This window comes from Microcebus murinus, chromosome 22, assembly GCF_040939455.1.
Source record: "Microcebus murinus isolate Inina chromosome 22, M.murinus_Inina_mat1.0, whole genome shotgun sequence".
In the NCBI taxonomy this organism is placed as follows: Eukaryota; Metazoa; Chordata; class Mammalia; order Primates; family Cheirogaleidae; genus Microcebus; species Microcebus murinus.
Window position 1 is genome coordinate 25,483,926 of NC_134125.1, and position 21,785 is coordinate 25,505,710.

At 47.3% G+C, this 21,785-nt stretch overlaps 2 protein-coding genes across 2 annotated transcripts in view; one reads left to right on the top strand and one right to left on the bottom strand.

The window, feature by feature from the left end:
* The window catches only part of PI4KA (phosphatidylinositol 4-kinase alpha), a 114,498-nt gene that overhangs the window by 49,982 nt on the left and 42,731 nt on the right, over positions 1-21,785 (bottom strand). Inside the window, exons 16-19 of the mRNA XM_012776680.3 lie at positions 21,468-21,651; positions 20,924-21,027; positions 18,519-18,687; positions 15,529-15,579 (exon numbers count right to left, since the gene is read on the bottom strand). Of these exons, the coding sequence (XP_012632134.1) occupies positions 15,529-15,579; positions 18,519-18,687; positions 20,924-21,027; positions 21,468-21,651 (508 nt within the window). The remainder of the gene's footprint in view (positions 1-15,528; positions 15,580-18,518; positions 18,688-20,923; positions 21,028-21,467; positions 21,652-21,785) is intronic.
* Positions 378-11,149, top strand: SERPIND1 (serpin family D member 1). Its single transcript, XM_012776683.3, has 5 exons — positions 378-483; positions 3,270-4,174; positions 7,756-8,029; positions 9,491-9,635; positions 10,348-11,149. The coding sequence occupies exons 2-5, from the start codon at positions 3,286-3,288 to the stop codon at positions 10,537-10,539; spliced, it is 1,500 nt and encodes a 499-aa protein (XP_012632137.1). The 5' UTR covers positions 378-483; positions 3,270-3,285; the 3' UTR covers positions 10,540-11,149.

The following is a 21,785-nucleotide window of genomic DNA, read 5'->3' on the forward strand; positions in this document are numbered from 1 at the left end:
CCAAACCAGCCATGTCAGCCCTGCAGATCAGGGCAAGGTCACATGCTGCAAATCATCCCAGAAGGAGATGACGGTGGGAGGCAGATGTGTGACCTCTACTTCCAGAGGAACACTGGAGCCACCCTGAGGAACCTGGCCCCCAGAACTCTCAAGAGAGCCTCGGTCACGCAGCGACTTCAGCAAGGGCGGCTCCTGCACCAAGGCTGTGCATGCACATCAGCATGGCACGTTGGCACAGTGACCGCCATGCATTTAAAAAAACGTCAGCTACATGGAGCCGAGCAGTTGCGAGTCACTCAGCAGTGATCACAGACACAGCTGAGGGGGTTTGTGCTGACCAAGCTAATTGCCTGATGTTTGTGTTGGGACATATTTACTTTGGAAAATCCGCAACAACAGCCCAGCACCAAAGTTCAAATCAAAACCCGACTAGTGACCTTGGCTGATTTCATCTCTGTAATACCACTTCTCAGAAGCACAGAGGTAAGTTTGGTTTCTACTATTTCTGCTGATTATAAATTCTTATTTGTGGTGTTTAGAGATGGCCAACTAGTTCATTTCTCTATTGAACCTCAAATTCAGAAGCTTTTTACACTCTTACAAGTAGAAAAATATTTTTACTTTTCAACATGCCTATTGTAAAATTCTGTTAGTTACATTACTGGGACAATTGGCAAAACTGGAACAGAACTATGGAACAGACAAAAGTATTATACCTATGTTAAATTATTCAAATTGGATAACTGTCCTGTGATTATGTATGAGAAGATCTTTGCTCTTAGGCATTTTTCCTTGAAGTATTAAAGGTTTGGGACATGATATAAGAGACCTGTTCTCAAATGGTCCAGAAAAAAAATAGTATGTGCTTGCCTGTGTGTACATACATACATGTATGTACACAAACATGTATATATACATACACACATATATGGAGATATAGAAAATTATAAGGTAAAATGTTCTAAAACGTAAATATCTGGTGAATCTGGGTTAAGGGTATATAGAAGTTGTTCTACTACATTATTCGTTCAATTTTCTGTAAGTTTGAAGTTATTTCAAAATATAAACTTTTCCAAACTTCAGGTAGTCCCTTCTCTTTCATTCCGCCTACTCTGTTTGGGCCTGAAGATGATGTGACAGGATTTCAGTGTTATTCTCCGAGGCACAACTGAGAATGCCAACCTGGTTCTGTGCAATTAACAAAAAAGTGCCATATGAAGTTCCTAGAGAAAACAAACTTTTGAATGATTTACCTTTTGTTATAATTTTAAAAAATTATTTAAACAAGCCTGTGTTCTTCCTTGGATTGAATGATTTATCTTTAAAAAATATTGCTTCTGGCTGGGCGCTGTGGCTCACGCCTGTAATCCTAGCTCTTGGGAGGCCGAGGCGGGCGGATTGCTCAAGGTCAGGAGTTCAAAACCAGCCTGAGCAAGAGCGAGACCCCGTCTCTACTATAAATAGAAAGAAATTAATTGGCCAACTGATATATATATATAAAATTAGCCGGGCATGGTGGCGCATGCCTGTAGTCCCAGCTACTCGGGAGGCTGAGGCAGAAGGATCACTGGAGCCCAGGAGTTTGAGGTTGCTGTGAGCTAGGCTGACGCCACGGCACTCACTCTAGCCTGGACAACAAAGCGAGACTCTGTCTCAAAAAAAAAAAAAAAAAAAATATATATATATATATATTGCTTCTCTTGGCCGGGTGCGGTGGCTCACACCTGTAATCCTAGCACTCTGGGAGGCCGAGGCGGGAAGATCGCTCAAGGTCAGGAGTTCGAAACCAGCCTGAGCAAGAGCAAGACCCCGTCTCTACCATAAATAGAAAGAAATTAATTGGCCAACTAAAAATATATAGAAAAAATTAGCCGGGCATGGTGGCGCATGCCTGTAGTCCCAGTTACTTGGGAGGCTGAGGCAGGAGGATCGCTTGAGCTCAGGACTTTGAGGTTGCTGTAAGCTAGGTCGGCGCCATGGCACTCTAGCCCTGGCAACAGAGAGAGACTCTGTCTAAAAAAAAAAAATTGCTTCTCTTCAAAGATAGTAATCTGGATTTAATCATAACCTAGTGATAGTTTTAAAATGTCATAATAAGAAGATTTACCTTTTAGATTCATAATTTCAATCCATAGAAAATAAATATATTTTCTCCTTCCTCTGGTAAAAACTACTTTTGGCTTTTCATCATGTAATGTAGGAATAGAGTGTAAGAGGCTACCAAATATTCTTTCTTGATACCAGGATAAAAACATGAATGCCTTCACCTTGCCTTCCTATCTGGCCTCAGATTCGTCTTCCTGAATGCTTATTTATTTGAGCTGGGTTTTGTTTTGTTCTTTAACCTTATTTTTATCTGAGAAAGGACACTTTTAAGTGTAGCCATGCAAGGAGCAAGTTGCCCACTTTCTTCTCTTGTAACCTTTTAAAGTGTATTGCCATTGACACCCATGCCTGATTCTATTTGGAATCTAGGCCCAGCTCTATTTGCAGCCACACACATTAGAAATTGTTTCTAGAAACTGCTTTCCACTGGCAGACTCCGTGTGGCACTGCAGCCTCTGCCAGGTGCTGAGAGGGAGGGTCAGAAAAGTTAACAAATTTCTTCAAAGTCAGTCTTTCCCTCTCCAAAATGTATAATTCAAAAGTCTTTCAGTTGTGACTGAAACAATGTTCCAGCTGATTATTTTAACAGTACTGGAGGGGAAGATCCCAGGAGGGAGGCTGGCAGCAGGGAGTCTAGCTAGGAAGCTACTCCCCAAGCCCAGGCAGTATGGGAGTATCCTGGTGCTCCTGAGCAAACAATGGGGGGCTGGGAGGCTCATCCAACTTGGTATGAATCTAGCCACTGCCCCTCATTAGAGACAGGGATGTTATTTTGAGAGCCCTTACTTTATCACACGTCTGTCCCGACTGGCCTGTGCCCCTGGCTCCATGGGGAGGCCCTTGCAACTCCAGTGTCTGATATGCTGTCTGGAGGTGGGAGACAAGGGTTAGTGAGTAACTTAGAAAGAGACTTCCCCAGGACCCCTGAACTGCCAGGATTCCAGAAGGTTAGTTTTGTAAACCTTTAAAGCCCACACAAAATGTTAGGTGTCTGTTTATCTTCATTGGATGATCCTAAAGTCCATAATCGTAAAACAGCTAAGAACTGGTGCTGCGAGGGCACCTTCCTGGGCCAAAGCCACAGGGAACTTGCTATGTGGATGCTGCAGGGAGGTGGGGCCTGCCAGGCCGCCTCTCACCGTGTTGTCTGTTTGCCCTCCCAGCTTTAGCTCTGCCAAAATGAAACACCTGTTCCACCCACTTCTGGTTTCCTTGATCATAACATCTGTGTGTGTGGGCAACAAAGGTCCACTGGACCAGCTCAAGAAGGGAGGAGAAACTGCTAAGTCCGTGGATCCCCTGGGGGAGCAGTTAAATAACAAAAACCTGAGCACACTCGTTCTCCCTGCCGACTTCCACAAGGAAAACACAGTCACCAACGACTGGATTCCTGAGGGCGAGGAGGACGACGACTATCTGGACCTAGACAAGATACTCAGCGAAGACGACGACTATATCGACATCATCGACAGCCTGCCAGTTTCCCCAACAGACTCGGAAGCAAGTGCTGGCAACATCCTCCAGCTTTTCCAGGGCAAGAGCCGGATCCAGCGCCTTAACATCCTAAATGCCAAGTTCGCTTTCAACCTTTACCGAGCACTGAAGGACCAGGCCAACACGTTTGATAACATCTTCATGGCGCCCGTTGGCATTTCTACCGCAATGGGCATGATCTCCCTGGGCCTACAGGGAGAGACCCATGAACAAGTGCACTCGATTTTGCATTTTAAGGACTTTGTTAACGCCAGCAGCAAGTACGAGATCACGACCATTCATAATCTCTTCCGCAAGTTGACTCATCGCCTTTTCAGGAGGAACTTTGGGTACACGCTGCGGTCAGTCAATGACCTTTATGTCCAGAAGCAGTTTCCAATCCTGGATGACTTCAGAACTAAAGTAAAAGAGTACTACTTCGCAGAGGCCCAGGCAGCGGACTTCTCAGATCCTGCCTTCATATCAAAAACCAACAACCACATCCTGAAGCTCACCAAGGGCCTCATAAAAGACGCTCTGGAGAATATAGACCCCGTTACCCAGATGATGATTCTAAACTGCATCTACTTCAAAGGTAAGAAATAGGCTTTTGCATCTCAGAGCAAACTCGCAACATGCGCTCATTTAGTACATGGGTGTGCTGAATGCCAAGACCTGTATTCTAGCTGTAATTTATTCAGGAGAACAAGACACAAGGTGGAATCACGGACAGGGAAGGCCATGCTGAGGTGGCAGTAGCAGCTGGCACTCACGAGCCCTAACCCTGTGCTTTACGCTCACTGAATCTTCACCACAACTGTGTGAGGTCATCAGTTGTAAGTGTTCCTATTTTATAGATGAAGCTGCCAGGCAGAGAAGTGAAAACATGCTCCAAGGGCATACACAGCTAGTAAGGAGCAGAGTCAATGCTGCACCTAGGCCAGCCGTCACTCGTGATTTGTTAAATTGGAAGGAATAATGTAAAAACCTTTTTAATATTTGGCCAGTGTGGCTCTGAGTTTTTTCATTTCCTTTCCCAATTATTAATAAGCAGGAATATGGCCAAGAGGCTGAAGAAATGCATCTGATAAATACTCAGCTTGAGCGCCTGATATTAACACCTATGACTGCTTTCCAGGATATTTTTGCACTCATGGGCAGGTGGGCATGGGGAAATACACCACTGTTTCTTCTGGGCGAGGCACTAGGGTACTTTTTAAGGAGGCTACTACCCTGCCCCCCACATACACAGAGGACCCCTGGAAGCCTAGAAATAAATGAGCATGGATTTATAAAATCCAGACCTTTCTTTTCAAATGTCTTCACTGGGACCTGCAGAAGAAACCTCTACTTCAGTCTCTGAGTGTTCTGAGGTGCAGGCATAAGGAATGGTTCAGCTTTAGCACTAACTGCCACAACATACAACCACTTTTCTTTGCCACCAAGGGCTGTCAGCTACCAGTGAGGGCCACTCCCTGAGGCCTGGGAGGCCAGCACCTCCTATTAGTTAGCCTCAGCACGGATTTACAGCAGCCCAGACATACCAAAGTCAGAGGCCCTCTTCTGGCTTCTGCTTGAGGAAGGGTGGCCAAAGCACCCCCCACCCCTTGTCAGTACACCTACTCTGTGCCTCAGCTAAGACCCCTTCCACTCCACAAGGCAGCCCCCCCAGGGGGGCTGAAGAGGCCAGGCCCGTAGGGATGAACTGGAGTGCTGAGGTTTGACACCAGAACTTCCACCACAAAGCCAGGCATGAGGCTGGGTTCTCATGGGAATCGAAGGCTGAGTTCCAACAGGCTGTGACATTCACACACACAAACATGATATATATATGATGAACATACACATATTCTTTCATTAGTGGTTATAAGTAAGAATTTTGGAATTGAACAAACAGGAGTCTGAGTTCTGGCTTCACCACTTCTCATCTGTGTGACCTCAGGCAAGTCATTCGATGGCTCTGTGACTCAGTTTCCTTATCTTAATCTGGGAGAGAACACCTACTTCAACATGGCTGTGGGGAGAACTGTAAGAGATAGTGACACAGCACTTAATGTGGCAATATTTTGGAAGCCCTCAGTCCTGGCAGGCTGTCAGTGCCCCCAGGTACACCGGAGAGCCTCTTCATTAGCCCTGGCCAGGTGTGCAGGGACAGGCAGAGAAACACGGCAAGCCATCCTTGCGGCATGAGGGTGGAGGAACAGCTGGGCACAGCCAGTTTACAATCTCCTGAACACAGCAACCCGAGTGCAGTGGGAAAGGGGCAAACATGTGCTTCCTTTCCCTGTCACTTAATTTAATGCTGGGAATCAGAAGGGATTGAATGCTAAAAGCACCCAGTCCTTCACCAATACTCAAAGGAGAGGTTTGTTTAGAAGTGTAATTTCAATTTCTAGCTCCCAAATCTTCATTACTAATTTGATTTCAATTTTTTTTTTTTGAGATAGAATCTCGCTCTATCACCCAGGTACAGTGCAGTGGCATCATAATAGCTCACGGTAACCTCAAACTCCTGGGCTCAAGTGATCCTCTTGCCTCAGCCTCCCGAGTAGCTGGGGCTACAGGCACATACCACCATGTCTGGCTAACTTTTCTATTTTTTGTAGAGACAGTATCTCACTCTTGCTTAGGCTGGTCTCAAACCCCTGGCATCAAGCGATCCTCCCGCCTCAGCCTCCCAAGAGTGCTAGGATTACAGGTGTGAGCCACAGCACCTGGTTTCAATTTTGAATATTACAATCACTTTGTAAAGCACAATAAAAATAGAGGCTGAAATTCAGTAGGAAGTAAGAAGGAAAGAATCCCAGGAGATATGTGACAGCTCCATCAGAACCAGGAAGAGCAATGATTCCTGATGGGGCATGCTTGCCCCCAAGGGCAAAGGTCTGAGATACTTATGGTTGTCACAACTGGTGGGGGGAGTACCACTGCTATAGGGTGGGAAGAGGCCAGGGGTATTGCTAAACGCCCTACAATGCCCAGGAAAGTCCCTCCACCAGAGAGAATTATCTGGCCCAGATGTCGATAGTGCTGCAGTTGAGAAGTCCTGGGCAAGGCAGACTCAGGGAGAAGGGAGTTGAGCTACATTCCGAGGTAGGTGGGAGCTGTCTGGGATTTAAACCTCCACCCAAGACACTTCTTGCTCTGCTCATCATAGCTGCTTTATCCACCAGCTGGAAACATGGAACACATTACTTCACTTCTTTGTGCCTCTGTTTCCTCATCTGTAAAATGGGGATAATAACAAAAAGCACACACATCATGTTGCTAGGAGCAGAACTGAGATAATGGGAAAAGTGCTCAGAAGAATGCCCAGCACACAGCCAGTTCTCAACTGCTGGTCACCCATCGCTACTAGTTACCGGTATCTTAGAGATAAAATAGACATGGACTTATTCCTGGATACATGGTGCTGAGCCCAATCCACAGCAAAGATCCTGAGGGTGACACATCCATCACCTACGTGTCTTGCTGGTCTCTAAGAATTACAGTGTGAAGGACAAAGGCCATCAAAACAGCTAAAAGGAGCTCAAAGCTTCTCCTTTGACAGATGAAGAAGCAGAGGCCCAGGCAAGTTAGGTGTCTTGCAAGGGTCAAACAACTCGTTAGTGTCAGACCACAGTCCTCTCCAGTCCACTTAACCTCTCTTGTTAACCTCTCATTAGAAATGCAAATTCTGGCCAGGCACAGTGGCTCACACCTGTAATCCTAGCACTCCGGGAGGCCAAGGCGGGTGGATTGCTCAAGGTCAGGAGTTCAAAACCAGCCTGAGCAAAAGCGAGACCGTCTCTACTATAAATAGAAAGAAATTAATTGGCCAACTAATATATACAGAAAAAAATTAGCTGGGCATGGTGGTGCAAGTCTGTAGTCCCAGCTACTCGGGAGGCTGAGGCAGCAGGATTGCTTGAGCCCAGGAGTTTGAGGTTGCTGTGAGCTAGGCTGATGCCACGGCACTCACTCTAGCCTGGACAACAAAGCGAGACTCTGTCTCAAAAAAAAAAAAAAAGAAATGCAAATTCTCAGCCCAAGCCAGACTCTGAATCAGAGATGGTGGGGTGGGCCTTGTGGGCTGTTGGATGAGCCCTCCAACACAGATTCAGATGCACTTTCAAGGGTGAGGACCACACCCCGAAGGAACATGCTAATAACAGCCTGTCCCTGTTGACGTTACAGGATCCTGGGTGAATAAATTCCCAGTGGAAATGACACACAACCACAACTTCCGTTTGAATGAGCGAGCAGTGGTTAAGGTTCCCATGATGCAGACCAAAGGGAACTTCCTTGCAGCAAATGACCAGGAGCTTGACTGTGACATCCTCCAGCTGGAGTATGTGGGGGGCATCAGCATGCTCATTGTGGTCCCACACAAGCTGTCTGGGATGAAGACCCTCGAAGCACAGCTGACGCCCCAGGTGGTGGAGAGATGGCAAAAAAGCATGACAAACAGGTACTTCAGGGTCTGTGTTTGTCATTCTGGTCTCCTGGAGGCTGGGGATGTCCAGGAATATTAGAACTCTGGTCATTTTAAGAGAAAGGGAGAAGTATGCATAAACTACCCAAGAACTGCCATACAAGGCCACTCTCTGTTAATTCAGCCCAAATTACTTGCTTGCTGAGAGATGACTGGAGAACATTTGGGAAGACACATCTGCTGTCCAGAGGGCAGTTTCAGAAGTTAGGGGCAGGTGACTTGGAATCAGCTTGGCAACGATCCCCACTCTGCTATGTACTTGCTCTGTGGCTTTGAGTGACAGCTTCATTATACCTGCAACGGGGATAATTCCATCACTTGCCAGAGTTGCTGTGAGGAATTAATAGAACAAGCAACACTGAGCCCTGAGCCTCCCAGTGCCTGGACCCTTGGGAGGCATCCAACAAAGACTGGCTGTCCCCTGCCCTACCCAGGGAATTCCAAGGTTCTCTTAGCCCAAGGTTCTCTTAGCAGATTCGTCATTCATAATTTTACTCTATTATTATTCACTACTCCCTAGTTAAAACTGCAGGTTTTAAATATTTACCAAGATTATTTTTGGATTATGACAGAAAGAATGGAGACATTTTATTTCTATTTTATTGGATATGGGTTAGGCCCATAATGAAAAAGTGAATCTGGTTTGGGTCTCCTTACAGTACAAGAGCACAAATGCAACAAAACTGAAAGAGAGAAGAAGGGTCCTAGAGGAAGGCTATCTGCCTAGGTAGCCAGTTGTCATGCCTGTAGATTTTTCCTTAACAATGTTCTTTCTGTAGCTGCCTCCTTCTGAACCTCCCTGCCCATGACCTCCACCTAATTTACCCTAGGGAGGCCTAGCCAGCCTGCATGTTCCACTCCTTAGCCCACCTGAGCACCAGCCCAAATCAGTGTTCCTGAGACACCATGTCTAATCCCTCTTCTCACCAGCTCTTCAGCTTGGCCTGCAGATCCCTCTGGCAAGCCCCACTGAGTGCCTCAAGGCAAAGCTTGAGGATGTTTAGTGCTGTCTGCTATAGATCCAATGGGTTCTTTTACTAAGTTCACTGACTAGATAGTCAACTCCTTAATTAACAAAACAAGAAATGCCTGAAATCAGGAATGAAACATGGGAATTATTTCAGATACCTTCTCAAACCATAAACCACTAAAAGTTCTGCCGCTAACCTTGAAAACAGGAAATGAATCACACAGTGTCGAGGAAAAGACCACACAACAATTAAAATGCCTCAATTTTCAGTAACCGGAACTACAATGGGATGGGCTTTCCAAAATCATCAACAGACAGTCCTGGGAGATAAACTTTAGTAAGTGCGGTGTCACTTCTGTGGCAAATGCAACCTGGGGGGCTAGGCTATGGATCTTTAAAAGAAAAATCATGATTCTTTTGTAACTTGTGGTTCAATAAAACTGGACTTTCTTTCCTTCTCCAACTAGAACTCGAGAGGTGCTTCTGCCAAAGTTCAAGCTGGAGAAGAACTATAACCTGGTGGAGCCCCTGAAGTCAATGGGGGTCACAGCACTGTTTGACAAAAATGGCAACATGGCAGGCATCTCAGACGAAAAGATCACCATAGACCTGGTAACTGCTCCCGCGTCTTCCCCTGTACCCATCCTGGGGTCTCCCTTAGAGGAGGTCTCCCCTGCTTCCATCTGTCCTTCCCACCCTTCAATCTGACCTCCTGGGTGGGGGTGCTGCATCTGCTCTCCTGGGTCTGGGTAGGGTAGTACTGCATCTGGCAGGAGCTTAGCGGGCAGGATCCACAGGGTGTGGCCTTGGAGTAAGACCCGCTCCTGCTGACACCAGAGAGAGGGGAGATGCATGCTCTAGTCAGATCAATCCCTAGGCAGATCATGAAAGACCCATTAAAAACACAGAAGAACTGCACTACCCGCACATTTAAGTTAACACACCAACAATAGACACTCAGCAAAGAAGACAGAACACTGGGTCAAAAGGTGCAGCAGACCCAGGCCCCCCTTTCCCATGAAAGTACACCCCATGGGCAGGAAGAGCTGGGGCTGCGCCAGCTATCCTGGTCCACCAGGCCCTCAGACCATGGCCACTGCCAAGAGGAAACAGAACCCTAGAGTAATACCACACAGCCTCTAAGCACAACTAGTGCACTTGACAGGTGATAAAAGCTATTTTCAAGGGTAATTCCGGGCAGATATGATTTCTGCTTTGTATGTGGTCTTTGGACCCTTTTCCTGAGTGAGCTGAGACTGCGCTAGATGCTCTAGCCCTCTGTGTGCCAACCTATGGAATCTGATTAACTTTCCTTTCCAAACAGTTCAAGCACCAAGGCACCATCACAGTGAATGAGGAGGGCACCCAAGCCGCCGCTGTGACCACGGTTGGGTTCATGCCGCTGTCCACCCAAGTCCGTTTCACTGTCGACCGCCCCTTTCTGTTCCTCGTCTATGAACACCGCACCAGCTGCCTGCTCTTCATGGGGAGAGTGGCCAACCCCAGCAGGTCTTAGAGGTGGAGGCCTGGGTGTCTGAGTGTTTTGGGGCACTCTTGTCATTTTGTTCCCATTCTAAGGAGAACATCATGACCTCTGTGGTTTATGCTACCAATCTCAATTCGGGGTCCATATGAGAGAAGGCACTTACAAACGACTGAGAAGTTCAATTCTGAACTTAGAATCAAATCTGCACAGTAACTGATGCCATAAGTTTGTAGAAAAGTTAATGTAACTGTAGCATGCCAGCTGCTAGCTAGAGGGTCTCAGCAACAGGCAGACCTCACCCCTCCTGCCTCCTCACAGCAAACCTGGCTCTATTACTCAGAGCCTTTCTCAACCAGGCCCCTCATCTGAACACTAAACACAGAAATAGGTCACATGACTAATTTCTCACCTCTCCCAAGGAGGGTACATACTAGCACCCTTCCTGATGCTCAGGGGAGAAGCATCCTCTAGACATATGAGGGGTGCCCTGGGCTAATGTTAGGGTTTAATTCTCTCAAGGCCTGACCTTTCAAATCCATGCCAAATGCCATCTGTCATCTCACCTACCTGGAGAACAGTATGTACACATAGCCATGTCTTCCTTCCTAAAGATAAATAAACATAGCTACTTTTCCATGTTTATCTGCTATAATTCTATTTTTATTTTTTATTTATTTATTTTTTTTGAGACAGAGTCTCACTCTGTTGCCTGGGCTAGAGTGCCGTGGCATCAGCCTAGCTCACAGCAACCTCAACTTCTGGGCTCAAGCCATCCTTCTGCCTCAGCCTCCCAAGTAGCTGGGACTACAGGCATGCGCCACCATGCCCGGCTAATTTTTTCTATATATTTTTAGTTGGCCAATTAATTTCTTTCTATTTATAGCAGAGACGGGGTCTCGCTTTTGCTCAGGCTGGTTTCGAACTCCTGACCTTGAGTGATCCTCCCGCCTCGGCCTCCCAGAGTGTTAGGATTACAGGCATGAACCACCATATAATTCTATTTTTTGAGGCTCAAATAATTAATAAAGGTAAAGTCAAAGAGCTGATATCTCCAGGAATGACAAAGGCTGACAGAAAATCACTCTAGTGGTACACGGCTCCTGATATGCCATAGCAGGGCAGGCTCTCAGGACAGGACATGTGTGCTGCTGAGTCCTGGGGAGGGTCTGCATGGTTCCCCTGAAATGCGGTGCTCTAAGTGGCACCAAGCCTAGGGGCTTCCACCCTCTTTAAACAGGTGTGCATCTCAGCTTCATCCTGCAAATCTGGGCCTGCAGTGGGTCTGGTTTGAGAGCAGGTGACATCTGAGGAAATGTTTCTGTATTCTTCACTACCTGGGTAAGACAAGAGGAATCCAAAGAGGCTGTTCAGAATCCAACAGTGCTAGCGCTCCTTCAGTGAGAAGGACAATTGACAACCACAGGAACAACAGTCACTAGTGTGTGTATGCCACTGTCTAACTGTAACCCCAGAGGCCGGCAGGGGAGGAAGACAAGGGTTAGAAGGTTTCCAAAAACTGGCCAAGAGATGCTGCTACAGTACATGGTAGGCTGGGATCCAAGTGCAGGGTCACACAGGGAGTCCTGTCCTATAAGGCTTCTGACTCCATGAGACCAATACCAGTAATGGGAGCAGCAAAAGGGGAATCCTGACAGGGACACCATTGCCTTGGGTGGGCAAGACTGCAGGTAATCCCACTGAGCTCTCACACCAACCCTAGGAGGCTGGCACTGTTGTCACCTGCTTTCTACAACTGCAGAAGCAGTTACAACTCACAGAAGGGAAGGGATGTGCTTGATCCACACCTAGGCAGGGGTCCCAGGAAGCCTGCTTTTCCCTGATCACCCCCTTTACCCACTCCCTTCCTGACTTCTTGCACCAGGGCCTGCCTCCAGCACTTTGCTTGGGGTGGACAATACAGAGTTAAGGCCAAATCTCCCTGTCATAACCTCTTGGCATCTGCATGAAATCTGATACTAATGATGACCCACTCCTCGCTTCAATTCTGCATTTTTTTTTTTGAAAAAGAGTCTCTCTCAAATGCAGTGATGTGATCATTGCTCACTGTAACCTCAAACTCCCAGGTTCAAGTGACCCTCCTGCCTCAGCCTCCAGATTACCTAGGACTACAGGCATGCACCACCACAACCGGCTAATTTAACATTTTTTTTTTAGAGACAGGGTCTATGTTATCCAGGCTGATCTTGAACTCCTGGTCTCAAGTGATCCTTCCACTTCAGCCTCCCAAAGTGGTGCGATTATAGGTATGGTCCCCCACCCCATTAATATTTTAATTTAAGACAGCATCTAGCCCTGGGCTGCCTAACTGGGGGGCCCTCATGGGCTTCTCCCATTTAACATCGTGAAGTTACACGCAAAATCCTGAGAATAAGATGCATTTCTATGGCAAGAAAGTGCACAGCTTTCAAAAGGGTCATCCATGACCTAAAAAATGCTAATCCATTAGCCTCATTTTACAAGCACTGAGAGAATAAGTAACCTGTTCAAGGCCACAAAAGTGACACATGTAACCTTGCTCTAAGTACATGAATGTTTTTTGAGCAGAAGGCACATCTTATTAAATCACTACTTTATGACAGTGGAACAACCATAGGTCTCTAAGCATTAGATAACTTTCAGAATGCTTAATTAATGGGCTAGATACCAATAGACACAATTTAATCAATGATATTTCTGAATAAATATTGTTCACAAAGTTGCAGAACAAAGACTGTCAAACCTAGGCAGGAAGAAGCCTCAGAGATCACATGTCCCACCCTCTCAGCAACTCCCTAAAGGTCACTGAGAAGTGAACAGCTTCATTAGGACCCAAACTCAGGCTTCCTGGTAGTAATTCGAGACACTGTGTCATCAAAGGTCCAAAACAGACTACATCTTTCTTTTAAAAAAGAAAAAAAGTGTAAAACACAAAATAAAACAAAACAAACCCTCTGGAAATTAGTTTCTCCCAGAAGGTCCAAGGGGTAACCATGAAGTAAATGTAAGTACGCATGACCCCTGTGCTCTATGTTGAGCAATAAAATCAAATATTTGCTTCCTCTCCCATAATCTAATCATTAACTTTTGTTAAAAATACAATACTTACTCTATTTATGCAAAAGGTCACATCAGGGGAGTACTTAAGTCAGTCTGTGCTAAACTGTCATAGGTAACAGTTAGGTCTATGCTGACCACCCAGCAGCAGAGAGAGGCTAAGGCTCACACAGGGTCCCACACATAGGACAGGAGTCCAACCTGGGCCCTTGTAACCCTAAAACTCATGTGTTCCCAACTAAATTTCACCAGTCACCACTCCTTAAAAGTACAAAGTGCCCCAAAAGATTTCTATGTGTTTATTAAACTCTAAGTGACAATCGATAAATTGGTCATAGAATTCGGATATTCAGAGATCCTGGAACTCACTGATTTTAATGACACCCCAAGCATCCTGCCTGTCTCCCTAAAACCTACTTTCCCAGGGAGCCTGCAGCCAGCCTGTCTCCCCTCCAACAGGCCGAGAGAGTGCCTCAGACTCCATGCCCCTACCCTTCCCTCCAGGCCACACAAAAGGCACACGTACAGTGGCACTTCTAAAACACAACTGTATACTAGTTAATGCTAACTACAAAGTAGGAAAATTTATGTTTAAAAAAATTAAATAGTGGGAGTGTCAATGAAAAATACCATGGCAGAGTGAGTCCCAGCAATACTGAAATTCTCAGAGGGCTGTGGGAGAACACCTGATCACAGGGAGGAAGGTGGTATGGCTCCCAGGGGAACCTACAAAGCCTCTGGGTGGACAGCTACCGTTCACTGCATTGCAGGCCAGCCCCCTTGCCCCCTTAAGCACACTCACAAAAATGATGCAGACCCCACTCCCCCTCCTGAATCACCACTTACTAGGGGAGGGACAGGAGAGAAAAGGACAGCGTACAGGCAGAAGGACAGTGACCTAGTGGAATATTCCACAAAATGCAATACATGACATTTTACTATTAAAGATAAATAATAGTAAACCAGTCAATTAATATTTTTGTCCAACTTGGCCAGCCAAAATTGAAACCCCTAAAGTCCCTAGGTTCAGCATGAACATGTAGACTGGTGTGCGCACAGGAAGTACCTCACCGAGATTGGGAGAGGTGCCTCTCTGTGCCCACCTGCCTGCCCGACCTCCATGCCCCTAGGTTGCCCCAGCAGCTCTGCCACCAGATCAACAGCTCTGGTGCACAAAGTGAAGGGGACACATAAAAGTGCTCAAGACTTGACCTACTGGGGGTAGGCTAAGGTGGGAAGGCATTGGGAAGCAGGCACAAGGATGAACTAGAAGCTGGGTCAAGTGGAAGGTAAAGAGTAAGAGTTGAAAACAAATGCTGGAATGCAGAGCTTGGACTTAGCACTGGCAGCTGGGAATGACTAAGAAAGGGAAAACCCACTTCTACAAAGGTCATTTGGGAGGAGGCGGACACAGGCTGAGAGGACAAGATGGAAACTGGGCTGGACCATGCCAGTGACACAGCAGGAGGCAGGGCCTGTACCTGCTGTGCCAACAACGCCACCTGGAGGAGACTGAGGGCCACAGCTCCAAGGCCAGAGCTCCAACAAAAGGCCTCCAGGCCACCTCGCAAGAAGAGGTCAAGGAAGGATGGGAGCAGGCGGCCTGCCCAGCATTAGTGTAAGACGCCAACGAGGGCAAGGGTGTGAGAGACAGAGGATGAAAGTGGAGTCAGACCTGGGACCTCAGAGTCATGAAGAAGGGAGGTGAATCGAGTTCCCCGGTCAGTTGACCAAAAAGGTTCGGGCACAGGACAAAGAAAGGGAGTGAAGGGTATGGCCACAGCGGGCACACACCTATGGGGCCCTCACAGAATTGCTGGTGGTGGCTGAAGCAGCCACATCTACAGAATCACTGGGGTCTCAAAGCTCCCTTTTTCTAAGGAGTTTGCTGTGTATCACTAGGGAACAGTCAAAACATGAGCATGGCATCTGGAGTTTTAACACATTCGATTAATGAACACTCACCACAGCTATCACAGGAATGAGTACTCCCAAGTTCCCTGCGCTGCTAGAAGCCTAGAAAAGAACAGAATTGTCATCATTGACAATTTTAATTTTTTTAAAATTTATTTATTTATTTAGAGACAGAGTCTTGTTCTGTTGCCTGGGCTAGAGTGCTGTGGCATCAGTCTAGCTCACAGCAACCTCACACTCCTGGGCTCAAGCAATCCTTCTGCCTCAGCCTCCCTAGTAGCTGGGACTACAGGCATGTGCCACCGTGCCCAGCTAAATTTTTCTATATATTTTTAGTTGTCCAGATAATTTCTTTCTATTTATAGTAGAGACGGGGTCTCGCTCTTGCTCAGGCTGGTCTCAAACTCCTGACCTTGAGTGATCCTACCACCTCGGTCTTCCAGAGTGCTAGGATTACAGGCGTGAGCCACTATGCCTGGCCTTAATTTTTTTTAATTAAAAAAAACCCAGTAAATAGTAAACCTGGAATTTCTTAATCTATGAGACATGATGAGAGAGATATATAGGAAGAGGTATAAAGATACTCATCTAGCATAATTTTAATAGCAAAATGAAGGAAACATGTCAAAAGTAAATCACGATTACATAAATGAATACATAAATCCTAGTATGTCTGCATGATTAGGTATGACACAGCTATTAAAAAGGTAACCTTTTGAAAAACATTTAGTCACCTTGGAAGGAGCCCACAGCACATGTTAAATGAAAAAAGAAATCAGAATTTAAGACCATGCTATGATTCAATCCCAAGTATGTAAAATAAATACATATGCTAAAAAAGTGAGGAGGAAATCTGTCAAATCTTAATGGTAACTATATCTGTGTAGAGGGATCATGGGTGCTTTTTACTTTATTATTTATAGTTTTCTCTATCTTTTCTACAATAAACACATATTCTTTTCAAGTTGGGGGAATGTAAGGGTTACTTAACAGTAAGTAAATAAAAGGTAAGTTCCTGGCTAGAGACACAAACGCAGCTACTCTCCAGTGCACGCTGATTAGTTGAGGTTCCGGAAGCATGCGCCCAAGCACCCTCAATTTCTGTTCTAGATTTACAATAAGACAATAGCCAAGGGCCTTGCGTACCCACTGAACCGGGCGCCATGCTAAGTGTTTCACATGCATTAACTTCTGGGGAGATTTAGAGGGGCTCAATGGCTTGCCAAGGCCACATAGCCGCTCAGTGGCAAGGACAGAATGCTAACCCAGTTTCCCTGCACTAGGCCCACAAAAGCAGTGGCCCTGCCTGCTTCGCTCTGCAAAACTGACAGTAGTGTCTTAGTTTAGTTTATAATCACCGCTGCCAGCATCCTGCATCCCCATCACTGCTCCTCTAGGCTCCCCTTATTCCAGAAGGTGCTATCTCAGGGGGAAAGTGCAGCAGCTGCTCAATACACACTTGCTTATTCACTGCTTGGATGATCAACAGAAATTACTCTGCAAAGAACAAAATTCACAGCTTCTATGGCGGGGGGCGGGGACAGGTATAGAAAAGGGAATCCCTGCGTTACTTCTCATGGCACAAACCCCATCCTTGGATGAAGCATTAAATCTGAGAGTCTTGAGACTTTGTAAACGTGTGGTAAAGGGCAGGTGGGGGGCGGAAGGTGACCCACGGGGCCCAGAAGGTGCCGCTCTGAGCTCTGAGGCCCAATTTCCAGGGGAGAGAAGGCTCCTTAAACACCCCTTGGAGAAGTTATAGCCTCTGCTTTCTTGGGTGCTCAGCACCTTCCTGTATCATCAGCACTCTCCTTCTGATGCTTAAGGCCCCCTGGGCTTGAGGGACTCTCTTCCCTCCTGTGTATCGGGATGGTGCTAGCTGTGCACTGCCCTGGGAGACGTGAGAGGTCAGTCACTGGCATCAATGTCAGAGGGCTGGGCAGAGCAAGGCTGAATTAGGGCCAAGGATATTAGGATCCTTCTGTGCACCAGCTACTCCCTCTTAGTCAAGACTTTTGCACGGAGGCTCCTTCATGCAACTGTCAGCTCAGATGTCACCTCCTTGGAGAGGCCTTCTCCACCAGGACAATCTAAAGTGCCCCTCACCATACTGCCTGCTTTACTCTCCCACTAAGCTCCACAGGGGTACAGATATTTCCTCACCTAGAACAAGGGCCAGTAACTGTGCCCAAAGGCCAAATCTGACCCACCACCTGTTCTAGTAAATAAAGTTTTATAGGAGTATGGCCATGCCTGTTTGTTCACAGACTGGCCACCACAGCAGCATTGGGCAACTGCAATAGAGACAGTGTGGCCTGTGAAGTCTAAAATATTTACAGTCTGGCCCTTTACAGAAGAAGTGGGCTGCCCCCAGACCTAGGAAAGTACATGGCACAGAGCAGATGAACAGCAACTGTCTGGGAGGGGAAGCAGGGACAGGGGTAGAGGATGTGACAAAGGAGGATGGAAGTGGAGATCTGGTAGAGGGACTGACACCTATGTGACATGTTAAAGGGGAGATGATGTGGTAAAAGGCCTCACCTGCCTCAATGTACCCCTCAAACATATCTGGGCATTCAAGATGTGATGCTCTGTCTGTCCCTGTGGACCTGAGTTCCTTGGACAGCCTGAGATTAGGTCAAATCGGGCCCTTCTCATGTCGTCACTGTGTTCTGACGATGGGCCCTTAAAGTCCTCCTAGGACCAGCCACTGACCCCAGCTTCAGAAGGGAGGAGAGAAGGGAGACAGGGGTCTGGGAGGAACCCACCCTGGGCTGCTGTCAAGTTTCCACCCTGGGCTGGGGGAGGCATCTGCCATGAGCCAGATGCAATCCAGTGAGGAAGCTGCTCTTTCCCCGACCCCTGCCAACGTCCCTGAGGAAGAACCTGCCCCCTTCTATCTTGCACTCTACCAGATGCATTTAAATCACTCAATAGAGAAAACACCATATTCTGACCAAGATGGTGCCTGGAGACTCAGCGCTAGCCAGCAGGGATGGACACACTGGCAGAGCAGGCAGCACAGCCGTCCTCCTTCCTACCTTCAGGGCCGGCCCCTTCTCGCTGGCCCTCTCGCTGGCTCGCTTCCCTTCCAGCCCCAGCTGCACAAACAACTCCAGCAGGTTCATGAGCAGCTCGTCCACCAGATGCTCATCCTGGATGTTGGCCGCGATGTTGGCCAGGGCATTAATCACCGCCAGGGAGCAGTGCCTGAGGGGGAAAGAGCAAAATAACAGTCACTGCCAGGCCCTCAACTGTGTCTGGGGGACACCACTACAGGGGCAAGGCAAGCTGCTGCGGGCCAGGCCCAGCCTGCCTCACCATACTCCTCCCAGCGTCTATAAATGAAAGAACTCTCAAGAGGTGACAAACATGCCATCCCCATGACTGCTGCAGAAATGACTGCAATCCTCCCTTCTGAGATGCAGTAAGGATCTCCAGCGGACTGTTTTAAGTTCCTGGAATCTGCACATTGGGCACCTGTGATGGTCCCAGGACACTTCCCTCTGTGTGGCCAAAAATGGAAGTGCCCATGCGCAGGCATGCCTGCTTGGACCTGCTTTTCTCCACAAATCCCAGAGATACCACCCATGGAACTTACACCTTGTGATCAGCTTCCCCTTAATACTCCCTCCACCTGGAGCTGATGACAGTTTGAGTTCACATCAAGTACTCAGGAAGGGCTCCAGGGTCCTGGGACAACCTGCCCCAGGTAAGCCCCTGTGTAAAGCTGTTGCTGCCCCATTAGCCATGAACTGGTGAGATGGGCCAGAGAAGTCAGACCCTGCCACTCCCAAGCTGCATGACCCTGCGTAAGCTGCTTATGTCTCTGAGCCTCAGTTTTTTTCCTACATAAAACAAGGGTAATAATTCTCTCTTAATAGGATTGCAGGAGGGGTTAAACACCATGAGAAGCACTGAGCACATTCTCTGGCTCCCAGAAATCACAGAACAAGTGGCAGCTATGAAAAAAGGCACTCCCTCACAGTTAGGTAAATACCTCGTAGGTCAAGGGCAAACACACGGCAGCAGATGCTTCCACTGGGGAGGAAGAGGACAAATCATGGTGGGTGGCAAGGAGGAAAGGCTTTGAGGAAAAAGGAAGTTGAGCCAGGAGGTGAAGAGCTGGAAGGATGGAGCACGGCACACATTGGGCAGCAGGGTAAGGCCAGTGAGACACTTGGGAGGGGCAGAGCACAGGCAGGGGGCAGGGAGCCTGGGGTGAGGAGGCCCAGCAGCCATGTTGGGAGTAGGGAAACAACGCAAGCCAAGAGGTGTTCTGGCCTGTGTGTCGGTTCCATTGCAGAGACCAGGATGGAGGGAAGAAGGAGAGGTAAGCCTAGCTCTGTCTCCAACCCAGTCCTCTGGCTGTGCTAATTGCCTGGGCTCATGGTGGTGGTAACAATAAGGTAATAACAATGTAATAACAACATTTAAGTAATAACAATGCTGAAAGCATGCATAGCTTGAGAACTTTCACATACATGACCTCATTTACGGGCAAAACGAGACATGGGCTCATCTGACAGATGAGGAAACTGAGGCACAGAGAGCCTTTTCACAGCATTTTCTGAGGTCGTGCAGTGCAGCCACACGGGATGGCTCCACAGCTGCACTCCTGCCCACTAAAATGATTTGGGGAGACCTCAGAGTGAAGCCTGAATTTGACAGTCAGAAGAGGAGCCCTGTGATTGGCAAGAGGAACCGACAAAGGGGCTCTCTTCTTCCCTCCCCAACCTTGTGTCCTCATCTGACTTCACTTCTCTCCTTTCCTCTCTTCCACTGATCTGCCAAACGCTTGTGGGACCCCCCAACCTGGACACACATGTCGCTGTCTTCAAGGCACTCCCAGGTAAGGGAGAGGAACAGATAGGAAGCATCTCTGTCTATCAGGAAAGAGTGGCCAGACTTTATCAAATGTTCAACAATATAAAACACCTACTCTCTTGGGCCCTCTACATGCTCCTTTGCTGAATCTAACCTGAGAAAAGAATCAAAGATGTACACAGATATTTCGCTAGTAGGTTGTCAATACAGCACTTACCAGCAAGAAAACTGAAAAACTACTTAACACCCAAGCTAAGGACTGGTAGAATAATCTTGGTACTGCTATACAGCGGGATGCTACACAACCATTAAAGGCAGTGTGCAGAGGAACATATATGGCATATAGTTGAAGTGCTATCTTATAAAACAAGTCACCTGGGTGTGCAGCCTGGGCTCGGTCGGAGGAAGGGGTGGGGCTGGGACCACGTGCACTGAGATGCTTGTGGTCAGCTCCAGATGGGGGCCGTGTGTGGGTTTTCATTTCCCACCGTATGTGTGTGTTGATTTGTATCACATAGTGCTTCTGTAAGAAGAGTTTAAGAGACAAATTCCCAAACCTCACATTTTCAAAGGGAGTTAAATACTGTTGAGATCAAAAAGGACAATGAGGTCCAGTTACCTGTAGCCGTGGTCCTTGTAATCTTTGGTGGCAGAGTACACGACAGAGCTGGCCTTCACGCTGATCTGCTGGAAGAGATTCCACACTTCCTGATAGATGTATTGCTGGAAGAGAGTGAGGAGCACCATCACCATACTGTGACTCCTTCACAAAACCCCTCTTTAGAACACAGTGAAGCCCCTTCCTGTCATCATTCAGAGGGAAAGTTCTGGAATCATGGGACCATAACAGCCCCTGAAAAACCACCCAGGGCATCCATTTCTAAAGCTTTAAGCAAACCTCAAATTAAAAGCTCAAAGAGAAGTAGCTTAAATTCAAATCCTATTTTATGTTACTGACAAGAAATTAAACCTTTTTCCCCAGCACTCATGGAACCTTATGCTATTATACTATTCAACTGTTGACAGTTGTGAACATTTAGCTTAATTAACTGCAAGGTAAATTTATCTGTATTTTTACATCACTTATAGTCAAAAGAGTTTAACGAGGGTTGGGTGGGGTCAGCAGGCTTTCTGGCTGTGACTCCTCGCAGGGCCTTCCTTACGTTTCCGGTGATAACCAGGCAGCCCAGCTGGTCGATGATGAGCACGTCAAGTGGGGAGGGAGGCTGGCAGAATTTCTGCTGCAGGATCTGCAGAATTGGCTCCATGACCTTTGGAGTGTCCCTCAGGGCCACTGCGATGTGTCCTAAGGCTCGGATTGTGTGGTCAGGAATCAAGTGAGCGTCCCTACAGGAGGGAAGAACAGAAGCACTCTAGCAACAGTTCTCTGGCATGCAGCGGTGAAATAAAACCTGGAGGCTATGATCTAGACCTCAATTTCATCACAGTCTTGATGAAGCATTCATGTGAAAACGACAGCC